This window comes from Netta rufina (genome assembly GCF_964035555.1).
Source record: "Netta rufina genome assembly, chromosome: 12".
Classification (NCBI taxonomy): Eukaryota; Metazoa; Chordata; class Aves; order Anseriformes; family Anatidae; genus Netta; species Netta rufina.
This window is the reverse complement of record NC_140135.1, coordinates 7620947-7646271: the sequence shown is the minus strand read 5'-3', so window position 1 is coordinate 7646271 and position 25325 is coordinate 7620947. Positions and strand designations below refer to the sequence as shown.

The window sequence follows — 25325 nt, the reverse complement described above, 5'->3', positions numbered from 1 at the left end:
CCTGACAATAAGGAAATAAATAAAATGGATTTTTTTTATTGTACTTAACTAAATATCCAAATGATAGGTTCCTGTTAAAATATCCTTCATCCACTGAAGCATTTATCTGAACCACCTGCCAAGCTACAAGGTCAGCACGCTGCATCTCCTCTGAGTGATCTTACTAATTGCGCAGGGGGAATAACGACACTCTGACTGGACATTTATTCATATTCGTTAAAAATGGTGGTAAGGACACACTTTATGGAGAGAAATATACAGAATTTCACTTTTACAGAGACAAATACTCCAAAAATTGCTTTTGTTTTTCCACAGCGGGTACTCAGGACGGGGTGACACCAACGAGCCGCTCCACACGACCACCACATAAACCAGAGGGAGATGTCAGTGCTTCCTTCACCTTAAGCTTTCCTCAACCAAAATTTCCACTGAGAAGAAGCCTGAATAAAGCAGCCTACGGCCGGCCACATTCTAAGAAGCACCTGTGCTGTAAAACCACCACGGTACCTCAGGAGCTGCCGCCGGAGGGCTGGGGCCATTACCTGCCGGGCACAGCCCCCGGAGCGCGGCCGTCTCCTCACGGTTGCCGCCTCGGGGCGGGCTGTGCAGCTCCTGAGGCGGGTCGCGGGGCTCCTGAGGCGGGGCAGCCGCCATCACGGCGCCCCCTGCCGCCTCTCTCCGGCTTCCACCGCCCCTCGCCTTCCTCCCGGCCGGCCCGCCCCCGGCAAGCCGCCGCCCCGCGCCTCAGAGCCCGCCGAGCCCATGGCCCGTGAGGAGGCGGCGGCGGCGATGGCCGGCGAGGAGGCGGCAGCGGCGGCGGCGGTGGCTGGCGAGGGGGGCGGCTTGCTGATGGAGATCGTCAGCTCGCCGCTCAACCTGAGCCTGCTGGGCCTCTGCCTCTTCCTCCTCTACCAGATCCTGCGGGGCGATCGGCCCGCGGTGCCGGCGGGCGAGGAGGACCCGCCGCCGCTGCCCAAGATGAAGCGGCGCGACTTCACGCTGGCCCAGCTGCGGCCCTACGACGGCCGGAGCGACCCCCGCATCCTCATGGCCGTCAACGGGAAGGTCTTCGACGTGACCCGCGCCAGGAAGTTCTACGGGCCCGGTGAGGGGCGGCGGGGCGAGCCCGGCTCTCGGGGGCAGCGTGGGGCGGGGGCCTCCGCTCTGAGGCGAGGGCAGGGCCGGGGCTCCTCGGCGCTGGGGAGGCTCCGGCTCTGCCAGCCCGCACCGCGCCGTTATTCTTTTATTTTCCCTTACCTACGCGGTTAGGGCAGGCAGCAGGAGCGGGGTGACCTCTCGGCGTTTGCATTCCGTTCCCAACTCTTACTGGACTGCGTAATTCTTATATTAAAGCAATGTGTAGCCGCTTAGGCTAAACCGGCTTTCTGTGAGGGGTACAGGCACTTCAGAAGTGCAGAGTTTGAAGTAAGCTTTACAGGGCAGCTGGTGCTGAGCTGGGGGGTGTGCACACAGGTACGAGTTGAATCGCCTCCACTTTTATGAGAGGTCTCCTGAGATGCTTCACGGAGGCCCAAAAATTTCTGCTGTCTGGTGTGACCACTCTTGGGCTGTCCAAGCGTTTGGTGGCTGCGGTAGTGAGCTGCCACCGCTACTCTGAGACGAGAACACTGCAAGAGACATTAGGGAGCTTGATGAGGTTATTGATTGTGGCTCAGTCACAGACAGGAGACTGGCACTAGGTAATGCTGGGCTGTAGTTTGAGTTCTGCAGCACTCAAGGTGATAGGTGCAGCAGCGTTAGTTGTACAGTTCTGTGTCTGTACTGAAACCCACTTGACTTAAGAACCACGCTTTAGATGTTACCCTTATGGACAACGTTAAAAGCTGCCCACTGTATAAAATGTAGCCACCATGGTGTCTGGCTAGTTTTCTTTTTAATGGAAAAGTAAGATTCTCTTTGAGTATAGGGAAAAGGTCGCTGTGGGAGGTGTGGAAGATAGGAGGCTCTGTGCGGTAACCAGAGTTCACATCCAGCTTCTTTAAGCTCCCTTAAGAACTTTCAATGTCCAGTTGCAACATGTTTGTCATGCAAGCAAGTTAATGAGTAATGAAGTTTAGCAAGAGTCTGTCTTGATAAGGTATCCCTGATCCACTATGAACTTCATGTTTTGGTCATTTGAGTTCATCTTGCATTTTGAAAGCTTTAATAGATATTACTTCCAAGCTAGCGTTTTATAGTATCCCAACCATGTTTTCAGTTAGGTCACCCTTTCAGCTCTCTGAGCCCACATTATCTCTCAGAAAACCATTTCTCTTCAGGCTCACAAATCCATCCTCTGTTCCTCTTTCTGAGGATGTCCTTCCCAATCTGTATGATTATTCTTACTCTGTGTTCCACACGCTGTTGTGTGATTCATTGCCCAGAAGTTCCAACACACCCGGTGTCTCTTCTCATTGTTTTGTTTCTTGACTTCTTCCTCTGTTTTTCCTTATTACCAAGTAAAATAAAGTCTGGAAACACTTCAGAAGTTTGAGATACTTCTGACCCTCAGGTCAAGGTAGGAACTCATAATCTGTTTCAGTCTGGAGACTCTGATCCTTGAAGATCATGCAGCATCTGTTGCCTCTGTAATAATGTTTCTGTTTTTATTTTAAAAGAGGGCCCGTATGGGATTTTTGCTGGGAGAGATGCATCCCGAGGTCTTGCCACTTTCTGCCTGGATAAGGAGGCTCTGAGGGATGACTACGATGACCTCTCTGATCTCAATGCTACACAGCAAGAGACCTTGAGGGACTGGGAGTCACAATTCACTTGTAAGTAACTTTAAACATATTTACAAAGAAATAGCTAACCAGCGTGTAATAAGGGAAGCAACAGTTAAAAGGCTGTTACTAATTTGAAGCGTTGGTCTGGAAGCTTACTTTTGAGTTAATGCCTCAGTTTACCAGCGAAAATTCCCGTTATTCAAAAAATTAAGAGAAATGTAAGGCATCCTCCCTCCCTCTGTGCCTTACAGAACAGTAAGAGAGTTGGAAACACTGTCATAACATCTGTAAAACTACCCAAAAAGTTGACAGAAATTGGAAGTATAGCACACCTGTAATACAGTTAAGACACCATCTATAAAGACAATTAAATTTGAAGCTCTGAAAAATGAAGCATAAGTCCCATTCAGCTTCTCCAAAATAAGAGTAACATTTGAATTATTATTTCTTGGTTACTTTGAGTTTTGAATACCGTTTAAGCAAAGCCTTTTTCCCTCTGGGCTCCTGATATAGCTACATATAGCTATAACTTTTATACTATAAATAAGAAATTCTGCATTTCCTTGCTGGTGACTTTATTAGATTCACGGAAAATTGCCCAGCTGACCTTCTACCCACAAAATGATTAGGAATGGGCAAATGCCATCTCTGGCTGTAACCATTCCAGTGATCACCAGAGCAGCAGAGGAAAAAGGCAACTTGCACACTTGAGACATTTGGTGTAAAATTAACAGAAGGAAGTTGTTTTTGTAGTTGCCCTGTTTTTCTCTGCTTAGCAGTGTAAGTTTTTTAAAGGCTTAGTGCCATGTGTCCCAACTTGCTACTCAAAAAGAAAATCAAACCACATTTTTAAGAAAATTGTTATGTTGACCTTGTACGATGCTGGCTTGAATTTTTTTTTTTTTTTTCTCCTATGATTTATCTTATTGATGAAAAGTAACTCTTCCATATCTCATACTGTCTTTTAGGCCAGTGAACACCAAAGAAATTATTTCTGCTCAGATAAGACAGAAAATAATTCTATTAGTTAACTTATCTTAATGAAAGGATTTATATTTATTTGATAAAACGTGCATATGCAAATAACTTTGCATTAAAAGTTTGTATAGTAAAAATCAAGGGTTTTTTTTTGTTTGTTTTTAAACCCAGTATTAAAGATTGACTATCACTAGCTGGAATGGAGCTTTCTCCACATAATGTCATTAGAAGTTCTGAGTCCTGACCTGACATGCCCCTGCTATTTTGGCTCTGTCTTAATCAAGGCTGTTAATCATGCCACACCAAAGGGTTGCTTTATGATGCTAACAACGATGTCCCAGAAAACAGAACTATGTTATCAAATTTCTAACCTAATCTAGGGTTTGTATCTACCTTTTCAAGAGTTGGGCATCAAGATTGACGCTGAATTGCACTCAAAAATTAGCTTTGGCACAGCAAGAAAAATAATCTAATCCATTATTCCATTTCTTTAGCTGGATGAGTCCCTCATTTTTCGTGTGTCTTTACATTAATTCATCTTCTGTCTTAGCCAATAGAAAAATTATATTTCATTCACTTTGCATATTTCTTACATTTATTACAACACTAATAGTAGTTCAAGTAGTTTGGTTTTTTTTTCCTTCTCTGTACAAAAAGTACATCCTTAAGGCAGAATAATGACTTGATTTTTTTTTTCTTCCAATTTTCAGTTAAGTATCACCATGTTGGTAAGCTGCTGAAGGATGGAGAAGAACCCACTGTATACTCTGATGAAGAAGAAAAGGATGCCCAAGATGCAAAGAAAGACTAGAGAGTGCAGTGAGGAACAGTCTATTTTTGTATCTTAAGGGATCATTTGTAACATTCCTGTTCCGTTTTACAAATTGCAACAGCAACAATACTTACAAAAAGCCAGAGTTACAGTGAATCAGGTTTATTGCTCTAGGCTTCCTTTTCAAATTGAGCGATAAACTAGTAAAGGTCTAATATGTCTTCCTTTAAACCTTTATAATATGAAGTATGCACAAAAATGTTTGTGCAAAAGTAAACTGCAACTTTTGCAATAAAGGACTGATTTTATTCTGTCACTATTAGGGCAGAGTAGGGTTGAAATCTAGTTTTTCATTAACAACCTAGCACTGTGGACACAAGCACAAGAATAACTTTGCATTCGTAACATAAATTCCACTGAAATTCATTTAGCGTTAGCTTCTGCAGGATCTGGGCCTTTGGTTGTAATTCCTTTAGAATCACAGAATGGTTTGGGTTGGAGGGGACCTTAAAGACCATCTAATTCCAACCCCCCTGCCATAGGCAGGGACGTCTTCCACTAGACCACATTGTTGGCAATTCCTGGCAACCAGGAATTGACTGCACATTCAATAGTGAATTAAAAATATCTATCCCCAGGAAAGGGTACAGAACCACCAGCTTTTGCAGTAAAAAAAAAAAATCATGTAAGGAAGATGCTTAGTTTAGATGCAGTTTCACATTTTCTTTGTTTGCTCGTTCATGAAGCACCATGCTCATTTGTGGTGCAGTATAATTCAATATTGTCTGATAATCTGGGTTTTAAGGAGTTACATAGAGGCTTACAGATGAAACACTAACTGCTTAAAAAAAAAAAAAAAGCCAAGAATTTTTGAGAGGTTAAATCACTTTTAGATACTTACAAAATTAGTAAGGACAGATGAATACCTGATGTATTCAGTCATGCAGCTGCATTAATACTCTGTTTACTTTTAAAGTACATCTGAAATGTTACTTAGGTACTGAGTGTAACTAGGCATCCTTAAAAACTAGGTTAATAATGAAGTACGACTTAACTGGACTATCATTTGTTCATTTCTCTTAGAAAAATGATTCTAAGATTTTTAACAAAATGAAATTAAATGGGTAAAAGCAGCTGCTGTTGATTCTTAGGCCTTAAAAAAGACTTGCTGGCATGGCATGGCTAACAAATACCCTTGTACATGCACCTTTAGCAGAAAAACCTTTATGGTCCATGTAACTTATACAAGTTTCCTGTACAAAATAATAAAACGTGGTGTGAGCCATGTCTGAGTCGAGGCTTTTGTTGCTTTGGAATGTTGCTGTTAAAAGAAATGGCAAAATCTCATGCATAACCAGCAATGTTATACCTGGGGGAACTGACTATTGAATTGCATTTCACCTGTTTGTTCTTTTAGTTTACACCTGTGCTTAATTACTACGTTTATCCCAACCACGTAACTTAGTCTGCTACCAAAGGAGGCTGAGTAAATGCATGTGACTGAAATCAGCCAAAAATACATTTGTATAACTTTACCAGAAATTTCCAAGGAGATAACTGATGACTTGTTGATCTCTTGTAAATGTGATTCTTGTCCAGGTGATTCTGCTTGGGTGCCTGTCTGGTATGGTTCCCTATTATTTACTTTTTCTGGTTCAGCTCTTCTGCTGAGTTGTTTCAACTTGGCAGCACAATCAACGTGATGAACTGAGTCCTGAGTAGGAAGGTGTGAACTAGGCAGAATTGTTCAGAAGTAGAGTGCATTGCACAACAGAAACTTTAATAAATATGTTGACGCAACATGCTGAAGTGCCTGAGACAAACCGCAGTGAGAACTAATGACTTTCCCTCAGTCCTAATACTTTCACGGTGTTTTCCCTTTCAGTTACACTGGGCCTTCCAATGAACAGTGAGCTGTTTGAGCCAGATAGCTTGCATGAAGTGTTACTGTATGAACTACCTAATGAAGGTCTAGAGACAAGTTGAAGTCTTGTCACAGCCTTTGTGTTTTGCAAACTACTTCTAACGGTTTACCTCAAATCAGAAATGTGCTTTTATCTGTTTAAGGCAGAAAATAAATGTCTTGCATAATGGTGGTGTGTGTTTTTATTTACTGCAGCTGAAAGCTAATCCTCCCCCAGTGTTACAAATTTTACAGCCTACAATCTGTCTTTCTTACATTATTCAATGTGTAGATCGAGTATGACATGTTCAAGCTGAATGGTCTGAATGTAGTTCTGTAGCATAATCATTTTTAATAGAATATTAAATTCAGAACACGTTCACGTTTTACTGTTGCAAAAGCAGAGTTAGGCATAAAAGAAACACAAGTATTTGCTAACACTGAGCAAAAGGTGGAGTTTTGGAAGGCACGTTCCATGCAGTGGAACTGGGCTGGGCTGTAACCTACCCTTCAGTGGGTCCAACACTGACTCTTAAGTTAGTCCACAACAAATCCAGAGGAACCGAGCACTATTTTAAGTATGTATCTGCACATCACAATATGATGCTTCCCAAATGACACAGAAAACTGGCAGTAACACAGGACAAAGAGTAATATTAAGCACATGTGCCTCCTGGGAGGGAAGCAGTACAATTCAGATAAGACCACTACTTTTTCAGAGAAAAAAATTGTCATGAAAGGGAAAGGAGTGAATCACAGTGTTTCATGAAGCAGCAGGCACACATTTTCTCCTGAAGTGTGAGAGAAAATGGGTGTGGTTTTTTTTTTTTTTTATCTTCTTTTTCTCTTTGTTCATTGCAATTTGATCTCTTCCTTCAACTGACTGGTTGCAATGACTAAGCAAAAAACAACAACAACAACAAAAAAAACCATGCTGTGTAGCTTAATCGTTTGTATATTAACCACGGAGGACAAACTAAGAGTAGAAATTGTCAATCTCCCTCATCCGAAGTGTTGAAATACCAGTTACTCATGTGTCATGAAAACACACTTCAAGAACTCCAGAGCAAATCAAAACAATTAAGCAGCGTTTCATTCCCAGCCAGCTGTGGCATACAGCCCCCCGCTTCATAAAATACAGAAGGTTCCTTCATCTGGGCACTGCCTGCTATTAATTACCTTTTTTTTACAAAAATGGTTTTACAATTGGTGAGGTAAAAGAGGAGACGTTTCTATGCACTGCTTGGAATCGCAGGCTTTAGAGGAAAAGGACATATCACAAGATCTACAGCCTCAGTGCCTTACTTCCTACTACAAGTGTCACTGTAAACACTTCATAAAAAAGAAAAAAAAAAAACAAAATCCAAACCCCATCACTCCTTGAAACACCATCTGAGTACAACAACATAAACCAAGTTCAGGCAAAGATGTGAAATTCTGCTGGGAACATTAAATGTTTCTGCTGCTCAACTATTTGAATGCTGCTCTTAATGCCTCTTTTCGTCTATTAAATGTTCAAGTTATATAAACATTCTATAATTTCCATAATTGAGATACGATATTTACTCCTCAACACAAATGAAATTTAACTTACAAAGCTATGTGTTTAAAGAGTCTTAAGCCAAATTGTTACATACAACTTAAAAGATCGGTCTTCAGGATAATAAAATCATACTGAACAGTCCAGCATATGGAAAGATGGGGTTCAAATTAAATGTGTAAGTAGAAAAAGTGAGAAACTAATACTAAACCACCTGAGAACAGGTTCTAAATAAATCCACATGTAAATAAACAAAAAGGAAAAAACATTTTTCAGTGTGAAAATTACCATGGTGTCTCAATTTAACGTGCACATCTTTTATTCAGTAACAACGCTTTATACTGAATGAGGAGATAAAGCAAATCCCCTCTATCAATTTCAATCAATGTAGCTAAACACAAGAAACAATTACAGAATTGGTGTATTTATTTGTTGACTGTTGTGACAACATATTGATAAAACACTGGAACTTTACACTGAAGGAAATTTAGAGTTCCTGCACCCTTAGACTAACACAAAGAAATACTTCCTCACCTGTAATTGAAAGGGCTACCTCTTGGGAAAAGGGTACTTACTGTACAGAACTGTCTAGAGATTGACAGAGGGGAAGTTTTGTCTTCTTTTCTTTAATCTGTAAATTTTGCATAGAGAAAAAATACCCTTGGTATGTCATAGCAGTGCAACTGAAACATTTTATGTGGTCAACATATACAAATTACAGTAATGAAAATCTACTAAAGTACTAAAAAAGAGACTTAAGAGGGGCATGAATGTTCTCCGAAACAGAAAATAACTCTGTTGAGAAAATAAGGGTTTGTTGTTGTTGTTTTTTGTTTGTTTTAAGATAAAAGCAATAGATGGACAGTATTTTGAGTAGCAACCATTTGTTATTCATGATCCCGAAAAGGCACTCAACATCTGAACATGTGAAGAGACAGCTGATAAAGTCTGGCAAAGCCTGTAGGAGCCACCAATACCGAACACTGGGGGAAAACCAATCTACCATGAACAGTTAATTTTTTTTTTAATTACAATTTATTAGAGCAGAAGTTACAAACATGGGTAAGATGCTATAAAAGAAAGGCAACATCATCACATTAATTTAATATATTGACATGTAATAAATTAAGCATACTAAAATGAAAGCTGAAATAATCAGTGTATTGTACTTAGAACCGGTCCTCTATATTTTGCTAAGGGACTTTGTCCAAGAGCAATTGTGTCTGTCTTCTAAATATAGCCAGCTGAGTAAATATGGATATAACTCAAGTTCCTAGACTGCGTTTTCACATTTTTACCTCCATGCAGCAGAAATTTAACAACATTAGACAATTCCTCTGGAATTTTCCGTAAGCTAACTTGTACTAAATAGGTATCTTACTGCATGTGCCTTCAGAAGGGCATGGTTTTGAAATCTTGTGAACAAATTTTCAGCCTGCACGTGTGTGTGAGCTGTCACCATGCTGACAATCATTGCCCTTTTACTGTCCAACATTCAGAGCTCTGCTTAGATCATCATTCAGATTCCCAGAAGCACTGTATTTTACAAAAGTTTTGTGAAATCCCTTCTCCTAAAGGCAAGTTTTCAGAAACACTTCCAGAAGATAGGATTCTATCATATTTGGGAAGCTGTTATTCCCCATAACTGAGAACAAATGTCCCCCACTCTTTCCAGTCCCGTCATTTTAACAATCTGATTGAGGAGGCACTTTGTATGCTTGCTCTAAGACTTCTCTGTGTGGGGTTTTAAGACTAAGATATCTCTGTGTGGGGTTTTGTTTATTTGTTTTCCACAGACTCGTTACTACTAATTACTGTAACTTTGACATTTATATGGTTCCCTACCTTTAATCAGACTGAGTCTGAGATCTCAGTCTGTAAATCTTTGAATTCTCAGCAACTGGTCCATAAAAGTTTGTTTGGCCCTAGGGAAAATTTTGGTCCTCTTATCCAAAAAGCAAATAAAAATTCTGGTTTTGTGGCTCACTACACCACTTAGATTATTCGGACTGAAGGAATTATCTAAGCAAAAAAAGCCCCAGTATTCCCAGTAACTTTTAACTGGGCTTTTTTTTAAAAGGGCTTTCTTCTCCCACTTCTACACAGAAGCTTAAGAGCTATTATATTAGTAGCTGTTCAGCATCCTCTTCTGGGCTCTGCTCCACAGAAAGAATCTGAGCAGGGGTTTGTCTGAATTATCTCAAGAGGAAAGAGAGGGCATCCTCTGACATCTGCATCCATCTCTCTTCTCAACATTAATTTCCTCTCATCTCCTGTAGATAAGTATATGAAAAAGTTACTTGAAATGACTTTGTTGGGGAGGGGGAAAAAAAGGTACAGGGAGGCAGCTGTTAGGTGGCTGCCAGTGAACTTGAAAGCACAGTGAATTGAGAAAGGGCTGTCAGTAACAATATCCAGAAATGTAGCAATCATGTAGGGAAATCAGATGACCACATGCATATTTAAATCACTCACTTCATGAAGTACCTCCCACCCAGATGTACCACAGATTGAGCTGCCTAATGACTTCAGTGCGTGTCTAGAGCATGTTGAGTCGTTAGCATCATGTTGTTATTAATGGCACAACCACCTATCTGCTAATGCATGAGGGAAACCTTGCTACCTGATTATGAAACAAATGCTACTCTCCAACCTCAGCTGTTCAGAGTGTTTCTGAGCTGAACCGACAAAACCCTTAATTGCAGAGAAGTCCATTTTTAAGAAGTATATATATAGTACAAAAAAAACAAACAAACAAACAAACCACACTTACCATTCATCACTTTAAGAAGAACTGCAGCATCTAACCTTGCCTGTCAGTGACCTAAGACTATCAAATTCACTCATTTCAGCTCCAGTTTACCTCTTTCTCACCTGTGCTCTGGAGAGTCTCTTGAAGCGGCGAGCCATCAGAAGTGGTAATGTCTGGTGCTGCCACAGCCGTGTGAAGTGTCTTGAATTTCACTTTGTTGTGGAATGCTTTATTACATTTTCTTTGTATCTTTCTAAGTGACTCCAGCTGTATGCAACTGTCCGCCTCTGAAAAGCCACATTCATCAGATAAAAGATTAGAGGAAAGCTTTTTTCTCTTTTTCTTCATTTTGCGAGCATTTCTTTCCTCTTCCCTCGATTGTCTCTCACTTTTCTGTCCTTCATGTCTTAACTTACTACTAGACCTCTTGCATGACTTTTTAAGCCTGTGTTCACACTGCCTTGCCAAGCCCTCAAGGGCAGAATTAGAACAGAAGTCACATTTCCTGCTTTCCTTTTCTTGACCTTCCAGAGTTACATTTTTAAGGTAAACCAGTAATTTTCTCTCCCTCTTTCTTGTAGGCAAGCACCCTTTACTATAATTGCTGTACATTTCTTCAAACCTTCTTTCTGTTCTCTTCATTGCACCACCACACGCCTCACTAAAGTACTCGGAATCACTGATCTCTTCCAACAAATCCTTTAATTTGCAAGTGGATCTACAGATTTTGTATGGTATGGTAACTTCATTTCTACCGTCTTCTTGATTGAACTCCTTATCATGAGTAACAGTAGTGCAATCCAAAGAATGATTCAGTCCAGCATATGGTAAGTAATCAACAGAGAGTGTCTCATTCCTCTGTACTTGCAACTTTTTTGCAAGCTGACTTGCATAGGCCTTGTTTTTCAACACTGTGTCTGTTGATTCCAATTCCCCAACTGTGATCACCAGTCTATAATTATCATCACTAATATAATTTCTCTTGTTGAGGTTTTGTACAAGACTCACTTCTCTGAAATGCTGGCCATGTTTGTTACTCAAGCTGATGTGAAAACCACTGTCATCATCAGACACCACTCTCTTCCACCAGGACTTGTTCGCAGAGTTTTTTGGCTCTAAGCAAACACGTGCATAGCTCGGTGTCTGATAGTAGTTTAATAAATAATGAATGAATTCATCAGTCTCATACACCTTTTGCTTTCTGCAACCATCCTCAGACACTGCCTGTGTGTGAACTACATTCAGTGTTGGGCAGTCCCTTCCATCCAGAGATCTGATGACCTTGCAGTCTTGGGTAACTGTAATCAGCAAAGATCCACAGCCAAAGGAGTTGTTCACATCTCTGCCAGTCAATCTGTCAGAACTCAGCGCTGTACTGGGGTCATTTAAAATTGTCCTGACTATAGGAGAAGGAGACGCATGGAACTTAGTCACATCTCCTTCCTCACTAGATAAGCTGTTGTTTTTTTGAGTTAACTGACACTTAAACTCCTCCTTATGTTTCAACTCTTTTTGCGTGTGACAACATGAGTTAATCTGTTCCTGATGAACGTCTTTTAATGCTGTTTCAGAAAAGGAATCATTCTTCCTTATGCCCAATGAAGGATCCACTTTTTGACTTGCCAACTGTACAAAATCCTTCAAATAAAAATCAGGAGAATGATTATGTACATTTATTGAGCACAGAGAACAGTAAAAAGACTGCTAAACTGCAAACTCATAAATATGCAGTTGTACATTCAGAAGAATTATACAGGTGAGGAATAAATTTGGCTTCATGCAGAGCTTGATCACACAATCTCACTACTGCTAATCTAGAACTAACAAAACTTTATTGTCTCCGAATGCTGCATTCTCAAATAGGGCAGTTAATCTGTCAACCAATTCATCTATCTCACTACAACTGCATAAGAAAATAGTTATTCTGTTTTATTAAAGCTTCACAATCAGTGTTGTATGCAACAGAAAAATTGAAAGATTTTTGTAGATATAGTAATTGTTCTAAATATTCTATGTAGTTTTTATGGGTCCAAATACAACCAATCTAAAGCCTTCCAAATGATGAAACCAAGCAAAAAGTTTATTTAACTCATTAATTTCACAATTAAGAAGGTCAACATAAGACATTATGGGGCCCTAAAAATTCACACAGAATGGCAAATGTAGCCTCTGACTTCAACTGTTAGCGATAGTGCTTTAGAATCAATCTTTTTTCCCCCAATCTTAAGGACTGGGGAAAAACATACTTGTTAAAAGACGCAAGCAAATTTTTACATAGCAAATAGCAAAGAAAAAATTACGTTAGCACTCCTTAGATTTCAAACTTTTTTGTTTTTTAATCCCAAAGCACTAAATAAGCCTCTAAACATAATTCCTCTGCAAAACACTGCAATTTTTATCAGTCCTCTGCTGACTTTTTCAAGACATTAGCTGAATCAAAGAAAACTGATAGCTTAGTGTTGGCCCCCAAAAAAAAGCTATTAGAAATGAAAGCAGCATAATCCATATCAATTTAATTCTTTCACTTGCAGACTTGAGACCAATATAAGCAGAGACATCTTCATTTGCATTCCCTAACCTCCCTGTTTGCAATGTTGGATCAAGTCTAAGAGATTGATGTGGTCCTTCCAGCCCTATTTTTACACAGTAAAGACAAGGCCTCAAACAAACGTCAAAGACAAAATTTCTGGGTAGGATCACACTACCTTTGGGTAGGGCAAATTGTCTGAGGGCAAACTGTCACAAGACTTGGACCTCAGGCCTTCTTAGTCACTCTCAAGGCATTCTTTTGAGCAGCATCAAGACACCAAAAGTCTACTGAACTATTCAAGATCTAACAAATCCCCTTCATAACTTAAAATATGTTTGAAAATGTTCTTACTTTCACACGGTTTAACAGGACCGTAAGCAGTCTGACAGACTCCACTCTTCTCTGAGCTAGCAGGGATTTCCTTTCTTCCCATTCAGGCATATTCTCTGGCCACTGCTGTTCTTCAGCTGGTACCTTCTGCTTTTGGGGATGTTTTTCATCTCCATCTATCTGCCTCTCTTCTCTCCTCTTGAGCTTAGCTTTCTTTTTTCTCTCTTGAACTTTTTGTTCATCACCACGTATTTTTCTAGGTAATTATCAATATGGGACAATTTAGACGACACTTGTTTTACATTTTGAGTCCTGGGAGATTGGATGTCAGTCTTTGAAATGCTAACAATAAACCAGTCACCAAGAATCTACACGTGGCTAATGAGAAGTCTTGGCTGTTAGAATTACATATTTAATAAACACTGCATATTGATGACACGCATCTAACTGATGCACACATTTAGAACACATTAGTTCTGTGCTTATCTCTTCAAATGGTTTGTATTCTAGGGTTTTCTTTATATGCACTGCCAAGAAGACAGATTCACATTATCTTTTGTCTCCAAGGACACAACCAGAAGCTGATCATTTGGATCTAATTCTTACCTTAACAAAGCTCCCCTACAGATTAACATGGGGGTGCCATTTAAGACATTATAAGACTACTTCCATTGTTACAAAAATTCACGTTGAAGATGTCACCACTTTTTGGAAACCTTGGCCTGTAGAAAACAGATCTACTAAACAACCAACATGATTTGTCACAGAAAACTCCAGAAAATTCAGGGAACGAAATTCACACAAACATTTAAAATACCTGTTTTTAAAGTATTTGAGTAAGAAAATACTCAATTAGCAATGGAAGCAGAGCGATGTTTTCACAGATCGAGCATCTGAGTTGCTATGTTGAGCATACCGAAGCTTTTTTTTTTTTTTGTTAATATGGAGGTGTGTAACATGATTAATTACCAGTGACAGTCTCGTATGCAATACAAGCACACTACCAAATTAAAGCTTCCACTTAGTACTGTTACTTGCATACAGAAATCCTAAACCACTGCCCTAAAGATAACAACAATTAAAAAATAGTATGTAAATAGGGGTGGACAGAAAGGCAGAAAAACTCTTTGTTTCTTGCTTTGAAGCTCCCAGTCAACTGGAAGGCATGCTTCAGAGCATAAAGATACTAATTTGTGGTGTTGCAGCATAGAACAATGAAAAAGCAAACACACAAATAACAAGCACATGCAGAATTTTAAGCAACCAAGCCTCAGCTCTCAGATTTCACCCCAGGTCCACAGAATCTTAGAATAATCAAGCCTGAAAGGACCCCAGGATGTCTGTAGTCCAACCTCTTTATCATAACACACTCCTTCATCTGATGCCTTACACACAGAATTATCATGTTGCCTTTTTTTTCCCTGCAGTAACACACAAATTTAGAACTACTCAGTATTGCTTCAAGTTTGTCGACTCCTGTTTCCTCAAAGTTTTTTGTTTGTTTGTTTTTAAAAAAAAAAAAAAAAAAAAAAAAACAGTAGCATCTCCTTTCCTGTTTTTTACTTGGTATGGAATAGTCTAGCAAATCTTAAGACAGAACATTCTCTAAAAATACACTCTCACCTTTCAAACCCTTTCTTCCCCTTGTGCACCTGTTCTCGCAGTGTCAGTCTTTTCAGGCTTCTCTTTCTTTATGGCTCCTTCACTAAAATTTCTGGTTGTATCAGAAGTCACCTGTCACAGAAGAAAGAATCAGACTAATCAGTCCAGTTTGCCACGTACAAACACAGACAGCCTACTACACAAACAAGAAACATCCCAGGTGACTACCAAATATTACTACATTTGCGAGAATTACGTTCTCTGTTGTGGAATACCAGAACATGTCCTCTGAAATGTCTAAGCTCAAACACCCACCCCCAAATATCTCCTCCTGCTACAACACCAGGGGTTCGCAAGCTGACATCATACCTTTGGCCAAACTTGTTACTGGCAGGCTCTTCTGGAGACTCAAAGTTCGGTATGTTCAGCAGAGAGTTGCTAGCTGTCCAATTCATGCAGTTCTGCCAAAATTAGAGTTCGCTGACACTTGGAGCAACATCTTTTGGATCCAATGCTTGCTTACCTAGCAAGAAATGATGAATCCTGGTGTGTGCTGCATTTAATCAGCTTTAAATACCCAGATGCAAGCATGTTAGAAAACATTCAAGCAAATTGCATCAAGATGCATCTACACTAGAAATGTGACATCAAGTGTTATTTCCAGCATGGAGACATTGTGTTAGGGTCACAGTTTAGAAAGTATCTGCTGGGAAGAGTATTGAAACAGGGCACACCCTGATAAATCGTTATGGAGATAAGCTACTAGGCTGATGAAATGAAGCTTGCAGGCTGCAAACTTTCTCTTACAATGCCACGTTGAGCAGAGCACTTCGGTACCAACCACACTGAAAATATTTACAACTTTTAGCTTACCTGCACCAATTTTCCAGAAAATCAAGAAGTAAGACCCCAATTACTGGATTAAAGACCTCAAGTTCAGATATACAAAGTTCAGATATCAGTATTGGCTATATCCACTGAAAGAAAAACAAGTCTTAAGTTTTTCCCCCAATACAATTAAGTGCCTCAAAGTTTATGGAGAAGTATCAACTGGTTAGCAGACTTTTTAGTCCTAGCCTCAAAGCAAAGCAACAGAGGTTGGCAAACCCCCATCTGTGCCAGTTTCTTCCCCAAAATCTCAGCATCTGGTAACAAATAAAGGTTAGTATATTTTACTGCTGTCCATGTGGTATTTTTTCCTTGTATGGTCACCATTTTATCATAAATACAGACTAAACCAAATGAAATGTATGCATATGTATATTTATACACACAAATACACACACAAAGAGAGCTGCAAGAGTGCCATATAAAAGCTTCCACTGAAGCCACCTGACAAAAGCCTACAAGCAGGTTGTCACAAGTTAAAAACTCTGCTGGCATTACTCAGGGAATGCGTGCTGGCTTTCAATCTAGGAATCTGTAGGGGGAGACAAGTGTAGTGCAAGAAGCCACCTGGTAAAAGGGTGGCTAAGGTTTACTCAGAATGAACAAAATGTACATGTGGACTGAAGAAACACTAGTGTCATAAAAAATCAGGACTCTGGAAGCACACATTGCAGCACTGAATTGCTCCTATTAAGGAAATTTACTCTGAACTAAATACAGCTTTGTTGGATAAGGCTGACTCTCTGAATTAACCTTGAATGCAGGTACATGCATGCGTGTGTGTGTGTTTTACGTAAGTATGTGTGTGTAAAAATCTTCATAGATATGTGATTTACTGATTTTCTGCAGTAGCATGTGTACATCACCACATACAAAGCAGAGCAGATACTCTGAGACAACCAAAGTTCTTACTACAGAACTGGAGAAAAGTCACTACTCTTTAGAATCCCTTCTACCCACTGTGCATGGAGATAAAGAGCTTCCTACAGCTACCTATTATTTTATTATAAACCATACTTTTTCCATCACACTTAGATTTGAGTTGAAGCAGGTGAGAACATGCAGACACCACTGTTGAAACCTGTAAATGTCTAAGACCTGAGAAAGAGCTGGTGTGCCCAAAGCTCATCTTTTTTTGCAAGTACATATTCTATTAAACCAGCTGATACAATCGTGTCTTTGCAAATCCTTCTTCACATCACAGCCACAACCATATTCCTACTACTGCAATAAATCACCGAATAGCAAGCCCAAAAGTCTTGGCATGGAGCTGTCTGCAAGTCATCTATAGTGGCTTGGTAGTGCAGGCCATTATCCTTGTTCTTCCCTACTCTTATTCACAGCCAGGAGCAATTTAAGCATTAGAAATTTATTTCTCATGATGTAACTGTGTACAAAGCACAGAATTATTTATTATCTCATCTATTGGGGCTTTTCTGCTCAGCATCATGGCCTTTTGGAATCAATCCTGACATACTAATAAGCTGTTATCTTTAGGTTTTAATTCTTCCAACTGATAAATCACAAGGAATCTGACATTTGACCTCATTACCAAATAGATATTCCCTTTCATCCATTCTGCCATGGTTATAACATTAGGAGCACATTTACCCTTGCACTGTTGTTTATTACAGTAACTGCAGGCTCAACTGTCCCTTGCTACCTGCATGCCTTTCTTCTATGATGATATCTTCTGCTAACCCCAAAATACACCCACCCTCACCCTCTGCTAAATACTGTAAAGTATAAAAAGGAAACAAGGAACCAAGACAATGACCTGAGATAATACAGATTTCTGATCAATTCCCAGCTCTGTTGAGGAATTCCTGTGAAACCCAGTAACTTCCTACGCCTCAGGAGCCTAATCTAATACAGCATTACAGAACAGATTCACACTAATTGGTACCATAACAGACCATCAATTCACTTACTCTGGCCTGTGCTGTATTCCACTTCAGTTGTACGCCAGTGACAAGGCACAAAACGTAGCCCTGTTTGACTAAAAGCACCTGTGCCAGGAGGGAAACCTACCTGGTCCTGCTTTGAAAACACCAGACTATGAAAATCTGCCACCTCCCATGGGCAGTTTGTTCCAGTCCTTACTCATCCACTGTTGAAATGGAAACCATTTGCAGACACTGATTCTTCATAAGCATTCCTGTCCTAGATTCACATCTTTTTAATATCTAGGTGTGTTTGTGTTTTTTCCTCCTACAGGCTATAATTAAGGTGTCTGTAAGTCATCTTTTTGATATAAAATAGTATGTTTGAGCTCTTTAAGAGCTTACGGTCTCTCATTGTAAGGCAGCTTCTCGAGCCTCTGAGTAACTTTCACTGTGCTATTCTAACACTTTACAATTTAAATTTCATGAATCCCAAAATTGTACACAGTATTGATTTATCCAGTGCCAGACACGGAGGAGAATGCACTCCTTTAGACCCACTTTCTATCACCATTTAAACTTACGCCCCACAAGACTGCAAGGGAAACCCAAGTTATCACTAACGTATTACAGTAACCCTTTCACATCCTCAAGGAAAACCACAAAGATAAATCAATAACTCTGAAACTGCCTTTTCTCAATATCTACATGGTTCTTTTCACATTGACCTAAGTACCTTAGAACATCCTAAAAAGCATCACCTAAGTTCATACGTTTAGCAAAATTAGGCTTCAGGGAAACATTATCAGCCTGCCAATACTTAATTTGAAACACTGAAACACCCTTTTAGACCCTATGAGTAAAGTGCACATAGTAAGAATAATTTTATTCAAAGGTGCCACTCACATTTGCTCACAGTACTGCTGGCTTAAACAGCTCTCACCATCCCCAGCTTCCCAGCTGGGAACTCCCACTCATTCCAAGCCCTGGGCCATCACAACCGTTTTTAAGACCTCACCATCAACTGGGTCAGGAAAAAGAGCTAGCCTGGGGGAAAAAGGAAGCCCTATTTTGCCAGGTTACTTTGCAGACAGTTCCCTGCTCTCATTCACAGTGCAGCCCCACAAATGGTTCCAGCGACACAGCTTAAGGCAGAGGAAATATCTTCATTCTGCAAAGGTGGGCAGCAAAACCGCCCAGTGAATGGCAAGGTGGCGAGAGTACGTATTGATCTGTAGTACCAGAAGGAGTTTATCACGCAGGGAAAAGCATTTACCAGAAACAGTCACTTGGTGAAGTTTAAACAAGAGGTTTAAGCACATGCAGATTTTCAATAGGCAGGATTAGCTTATTCAGCTTGCTCTGCACAAAATTAAGTGAAGAGCAGAGATGATCAGAAGTCCTGCTTGCTGCTGCAATATTGCACACAAATATTGCAGCAGAAGGGGCTTTTTAAAGCTAACGCTGCTGGTGTCAGTGTTTAAGGCTGGATGTTTTGAGGTTGGGATAAGAACACAAAAGAACCCCATAATAATCGATAAGCCGGTTGCAAGGCCACAGTCCCTGTGCTTTGCAGGATGCGAGCCTGAATTCGGACAGGCTCTGAAGGCACCAGGAGCGCGGCTGCCAGCCCACCTGCCCCTATGAGCCCCGCTGTGTGAGCTCGGTGACAGCCAGGCCCGCGCCCACCCCTCAAACATTTCTGAGGGGCGGTGTCAGCGGGGTGCTGGGGACCCCAAATGGGGCAGGGCCGGACCCACTCTGCCTTTCCCCACACCCCCAGCAGCCTTGCCCTGGGTGCAGCCACCCCACCCGCAACGCCTGTGAGGGAACCCAGCGGGCCCCCAGCGCCCACTGGGCCACCCAGCGGCCTCCCAGGGGCGCCCACCAGGGACACGGGGACAGCCGCTGTGACACGGGAGGCGACGCCGAGCCGGCCCCGCCGCCTCGCACCCCTCAGGGCCGCTGTCGCCCCTCATCAAGCCCCCCGCTGGCCGCCTTTCCCCTCAGCCGGAGCGGCCGGGCCCGGAGAGGAGCCGCAGCCCCGCGGCCGCTCCCCGGGGCCGGGACTCCCCTCCCCTCCGCCGGCCGGGCTCCCCTTACCCCTCCGGCCGCCGCTGCAGCCGGCTGCCACCGGCAGCGGACGCTTCCAGGCGCCCTTCGCCGCCGCCACCCCCGGGGCGGAGCGCGGCGGGGCTGGGGGAGCGGCCCCCCTCAGGCGCAGCCCGTCCCCGGCCCCAGCCGCCCGCCGCCACCCTCCCTGAGCGGGGCCGGGGCCCGGCTGCCCGCCTCGCCAGGGGGCGCCGCTCCCGCCGGGCGCCATTTTGTGGCGGCTTGAGCCGGGGGGCGTGAGGGGGCGCCGGGTGTCTGGGGGTGGTGCAGCCCCAGGGGGATTCGGGTGAGGGGATTTGGGGAATGGGTCGTAGAATTTGGGGCGGGAGTGAGCCCCGGGAGTGGGGCTGGTGGCTGTCAGGTCATCTGAGGGGGACGTGGTGAGGTGCCCGGGTGTCTCATCTGCCTGCTCGCATCCACCTGGTGTGTATAGTCTGCGGTCGGCGTGGCTGTTCATTATGGAAAAAAGAAAGGAAAAAGGCAAAAAGTTACTTCCTCTCCAATTGCCAGTACCCTTTACTTAGGCATTGGGAAGGCCTAGTTGCAGGGCTCTGATGCAACGTTTTTGTCTTTGTCTTGGTGACAAAGATAGTTCATCTGTTACCACTTCATCATCTATCACTGCTTCATCTGGGCACTGTACATACAAGGATTAATATTGTCTTTTCTCTGGTTTTAGTGCTAGTTTGTACACGTTTAACCAATGGAAACACAGTAGCTTTGTCTATTTGTACAAGATGACAGTCAAATCTCCACAAAGGAGCAGCTCCGAGGGGTGCCAGGGTTCCTCAAATACACCCTTTAAGGTATCATCTACATTTTCCAACGTTTTCTTCTTTTATGGTCTCAAATGAAATTCAGTTTAGGCTTCTTAGGATACACACAAGGCTGGGGTTGAAGGCAGAGGTGTGTACTAGCTTCTTTCCACTAAGTTACAACCTGAGAACAATTATGTGTATTTTTAGGGTGGGTCTATTTATTTTTCAAATGTGTGTCCCAAAAAGCATTTCTGTGTTTTCTCACTATGTAGGTTGGTACAATAGATACCATCTTTGTTTACAAACCTTTTGTTTGGTCTAGTTATTTTCACAATTGTTGGTTCTTCTTACATTCTGAAGATTTTCTAGGAGTCTATTATACACTGGTCGTTATTTACATATTTCTTGTTCCCTTAAAAGATAAAATTGTGTTTTGATGGTGCAAATCATTAAATTCCAAAGATAATATCTTTTGGTTACATGATTTTTTTTCCTTTCTATGTATATTCCTCCAAAACTATACAGGTAAACTGGAATTTTATACTAATTTGCAGCTGCAAACTAGTTATTTAGTCAGTACTTTTTGATTTTCCAGAGATGCAATAAATTAAGAAACTCTAATGATGTTTAACTTATAAATAAAATGCTTAATGTAGCTATGCAAAGGTATTTGTCTGAGTGAGGGCTCCTGAATAAAAGAGAAGATATACTAATTACTATTAATTAGTAGTTGACAATGCAGTTAATTTTTTGTTTTTCTTATTATGAGAGGAGTCATACAAAAAGTACATTTCTGTTTTCTAACTTCAATGGCAATTGTTTTATAATAATGAAATGCCAAACAATGAAGAAACAGTTTAAATTTTGTTTTGTATTGAACACTCTTGAACTCTTTGCCACAAAAACATGTAATTTTCTTGTTGCCAGTGCAGTAGTTTTGAGACTTCAGGTCTCGTTGTCTTAGGCTTGTGACTGGGATAAGAATGCTCCCTTCTTTTTCAAGCACAATGCATTCCAGCCCAAGACTATCACATCTTAGGACCTCTGGTACCACAGGTACTCACACAAATGAATTAAAAACTCAAACTATGCCTTCTGGTTGTAGGTAAAACAAACTAAAAAAGTTTATTGTCTGTAATTAAGCAAATTATATGTAAATAGAATTTAACTGATATTCTTTATCTATATTTATATTCCAGGGAGCAAATTACTGTAAACTGTGGTCTTTTACAATTGCAGAATATCCTGCTTACCAGGGTAGAGCACGTTGCTGGAGCAGTATGGTAAGTTAACTCTGTGAATGAACAGCAAGTCATATTTCCTCTGGCAAAGGAGACGGGGAAAACAGATGTTAAGGAAAATACTCTGGCAATGTTCTCATGTTGAGAACAAGGGCCATGTGATACTAATTAAAAGTGCCACGTCCAAAACTGATAGAGGAAAATACTTTTACACAGGGAATAATAAGATGATGGCGGTCATTGATGCAAAACATATGAGAGATTAAGCACCTTGCTTTGCAAGTGGATTGATGTTTATAGAGGCAATAAGAAAATAGGGAGGTATTTTGCAAATTCAACTTTGAGCCAATATTAGCTACTAGATTATATGCTTAAGACATGACTGAGAAGTTAGAGATCTAGACTGACATAGTTATCCCACATCTCCCTTTTGCAGAATAGTTCTACTTCTCTCTACAGCCTGCAGTTCCAGGCTTTATCCCATCTGTTAGCTACCTAGATTGTACAAACCCTGAATCTGCACTACTCGTAGAAAACTGTCTTCCTAAAATTAGACAATGAGTAAAGGTGAAACCCTGCCTGCAAAAGTCACGTGGTATCTTTGAAAATCAATGTAGGTAAAGTGAGTGCAAAGGACTGTGTGCAGAGCCAGCTCTTTTATTTATTATGGGTTTATTCTCTTTTAGCTGAAGTGGATACGAAGTACAATGTAATCTTAAATCCAGAGGAGTGTTCACACAGAGATTGCAACATCATAACCTAGCAGGTTTCAGAAGGTTTTAATTTAAACCTGTCAACCAGTGCTTGAAAACCATCTTGCTCTGTTAACTTCAAGAATAGGCTGGGGAAGAAAGTGGTTGGAAAAAACTTTGGGCATGAAGGGGGTTTAAGTACATGCAAGTAAGAATCTTGGCTATAGTTCTGCTTGTGGCTTGGTAAAGTCATTTCAGGAATTATGGCTGAATATTATGTACTGCTCAAGTAATTTAAAAGAAAACATAATTTTCCATATTGAAACTATATATCCCCCTAACTTTAGATGTACAGTCCATAGGAAAAATCAAAGCTTCATCTTGTATTTAATTTTGAAACAGAACAATAAGGCCTGTTTCAAGGGACTATAGGAAACACTTGCAGTTTTGTTTAAAGAATAACAATGCTACAGCCTTGTTTATTGGACGTAGCTGCCATTGCAGGTTTGTGAAACTAATTTGTGGACTGTTGAAATATTTTTTTCGCTAGATACTGATTTTATCAGTTACTGAGTGAGAAGCAGCTCACCTACACAAGTACTTTCTAGCCAGAAACAGCTGAATGATGGATTCAATACTGCCACCCACTGGCAGGCTGCACGCAAATCTTGTGGAACTTTATTTAAGGGAATAGATAAAAGTACTTAGTGGAGGTTTTTGTTTTGTTTTGTTTTGTTTAAGGTGTTTAATTTTTTTGTCAGGACTTTCTAATCAGCCTGTATGATTATGGGTTTAATCTACAACAAGGTTACCTCTGAAATACTTTGTATATAGGCAGATGAATTCGCTTTGTGGTTTTAGAAAAAGAAAAAGGAAAAAAGTTCTTAGTTCAACAGTCAAATTTTGGCTGTAAGGATAATTAATTTTCTTGAACATAAGTTGTTTAGCCACCAAAGGAAATGCAATAATTTATAAAGAAAGTCCAGAACACACTATCCTACTTCATATGATTCTGTTTTATAACATTTCTGAGCCATGCTTAGAATATGTATCAGTGACATTAATTCTAGCACCAGCTTTGTATTATAGATATGAAGAGGGAAGAATTCTTGGTTCCTCTTTCTAAAGTGTACTTTACAACTGCCAAAGCCAGCTGGCACTGTGAAACGCTCTCAGTACAGAAAGACAGGCTTGTGATTAAGTCATAGGAGTGGGAGTGTGAGGTCCTATTTCTGGTTCAGTCACAGACGTCCTGGATTATCATAGGCAAATCTAGTAATTTTCACGATTGGTCACAGGGACAACCCGTGGTGATTGCTGAAGTGGCTTCTCCTCCCAGCCCCAAGGAAGGAACAGACTCAGAGCACGTTGCACTCTAGCAGTCTCTAGCAAATGTCCTGGAGAACAAGGCCAACTGAACACCTCAGAAAGCTCTAAATGTAGAGCTTTTCTAACTCGTATCTGGGGATGGCATGAGCAGAAAAGTGGGTTCCCTGACAGCCTTGTTCATTCTCTCTCTCTCTGATCTCAGAAGTTTCCTGTGAAACTTTAAGCATGTTCTTTTTAAGTATTGAGTGCCCAAGGAAGATGGTTTAAAAATAGAATGTAACTTAATTTAGGAAACGACAGCAAGCTTCAATGCTACCTTTCAAAAAAAATAAATAAATACATAAAGGCTTTGACAGATTTCATTGGGGTACCTGATTCGGATCTTAGCCACAACTGCATCATCCTGGAGCAACTTGTTGATAACAACTAAGCTATTTGTAAAGTTCAAAAAATAAACAAACAAAAACCTTGATGTTTTCATTGCAAGAATGTCTGAGGCAAATTTCAGTGATCACGTGATTAAAATGTGCCTATTAATTCAGAATGATGTCATTGTGGGAGAGATTAAGGAATTAACTCACAGCTACTTTAAACACCTTGTACTTTATCCTTTATTAACTATGACTATGCAAGACAAGGTATAAAGATATACACAGCAATCTCCTTGTAAGAAAAGCTATTTTCAGAATCGCTTTTAAAGGACTTGATTGCAGAAAATGTATGTTCAATTAAATTCTGTCTCCAAGTGTAATATAAGTGTATTTTTATGTGAATAGCAGAAGAGACAAAAGAAAACCAGTTTCCTCCGAGGATTCACTGTTGCACTGGTTGTTCTTGCAGTGACAGCTTTTGAAATACAGGAAACTAAGTAGGACATAAGCAATATAAACTTAATTTGTCTGGCAGAAACAGTGAAAAGAAGCATTTACTTTAAGCATTTTTAGTAATCTCAGATCCTACTGGTGACTTTTTTTTAATGACCAGTTTTATTTTGGCAGGTCCCTTTACACAGGAGAAAAAATAACAGACAAGCTCACACCAAGCACCATCTTCTTCTTGGATTAGATTGTTCTGTGAGAAGCTGAGGATATCTGCTGATTCATTTTACCAGCCAGAACAAGTACGTAAAAAAAATAATCTCAACCACAAATGAATAATGGAAATGGGAAGACTGGCAAATAAAAACGCGCTCAGGAAGAGTCAGAAGTTGAGGCTTGTCTTGTGCAGACTAGTAAGAGAGGCAAACCCCTGGAAGAGACATCTTGTAACCTGTTATGGTTAGGAGTCTC

General features: G+C 40.8%; 2 protein-coding genes across 2 annotated transcripts; one reads left to right on the top strand and one right to left on the bottom strand.

Moving 5' to 3' along the window:
• The first annotated feature begins 726 nt into the window (after nucleotides 1-726).
• Nucleotides 727-6569, top strand: PGRMC1 (progesterone receptor membrane component 1). Its single transcript, XM_084293960.1, has 3 exons — nucleotides 727-1105; nucleotides 2619-2774; nucleotides 4415-6569. Exons 1-3 carry the CDS (start codon nucleotides 763-765, stop codon nucleotides 4513-4515), a joined length of 600 nt encoding a protein of 199 aa, XP_084150086.1. The 5' UTR covers nucleotides 727-762; the 3' UTR covers nucleotides 4516-6569.
• A 2398-nt stretch (nucleotides 6570-8967) lies between these two features.
• On the bottom strand, nucleotides 8968-20087 carry LOC311213772 (A-kinase anchor protein 17B-like). The gene is made up of 6 exons (XM_084293997.1): nucleotides 20008-20087; nucleotides 15503-15656; nucleotides 15155-15265; nucleotides 13553-13787; nucleotides 10794-12309; nucleotides 8968-10192 (listed from the first exon to the last, which is right to left on the bottom strand). The coding sequence occupies exons 4-6, from the start codon at nucleotides 13640-13642 to the stop codon at nucleotides 10056-10058; spliced, it is 1743 nt and encodes a 580-aa protein (XP_084150123.1). The 5' UTR covers nucleotides 13643-13787; nucleotides 15155-15265; nucleotides 15503-15656; nucleotides 20008-20087; the 3' UTR covers nucleotides 8968-10055.
• Nucleotides 20088-25325: the final 5238 nt, after the last annotated feature.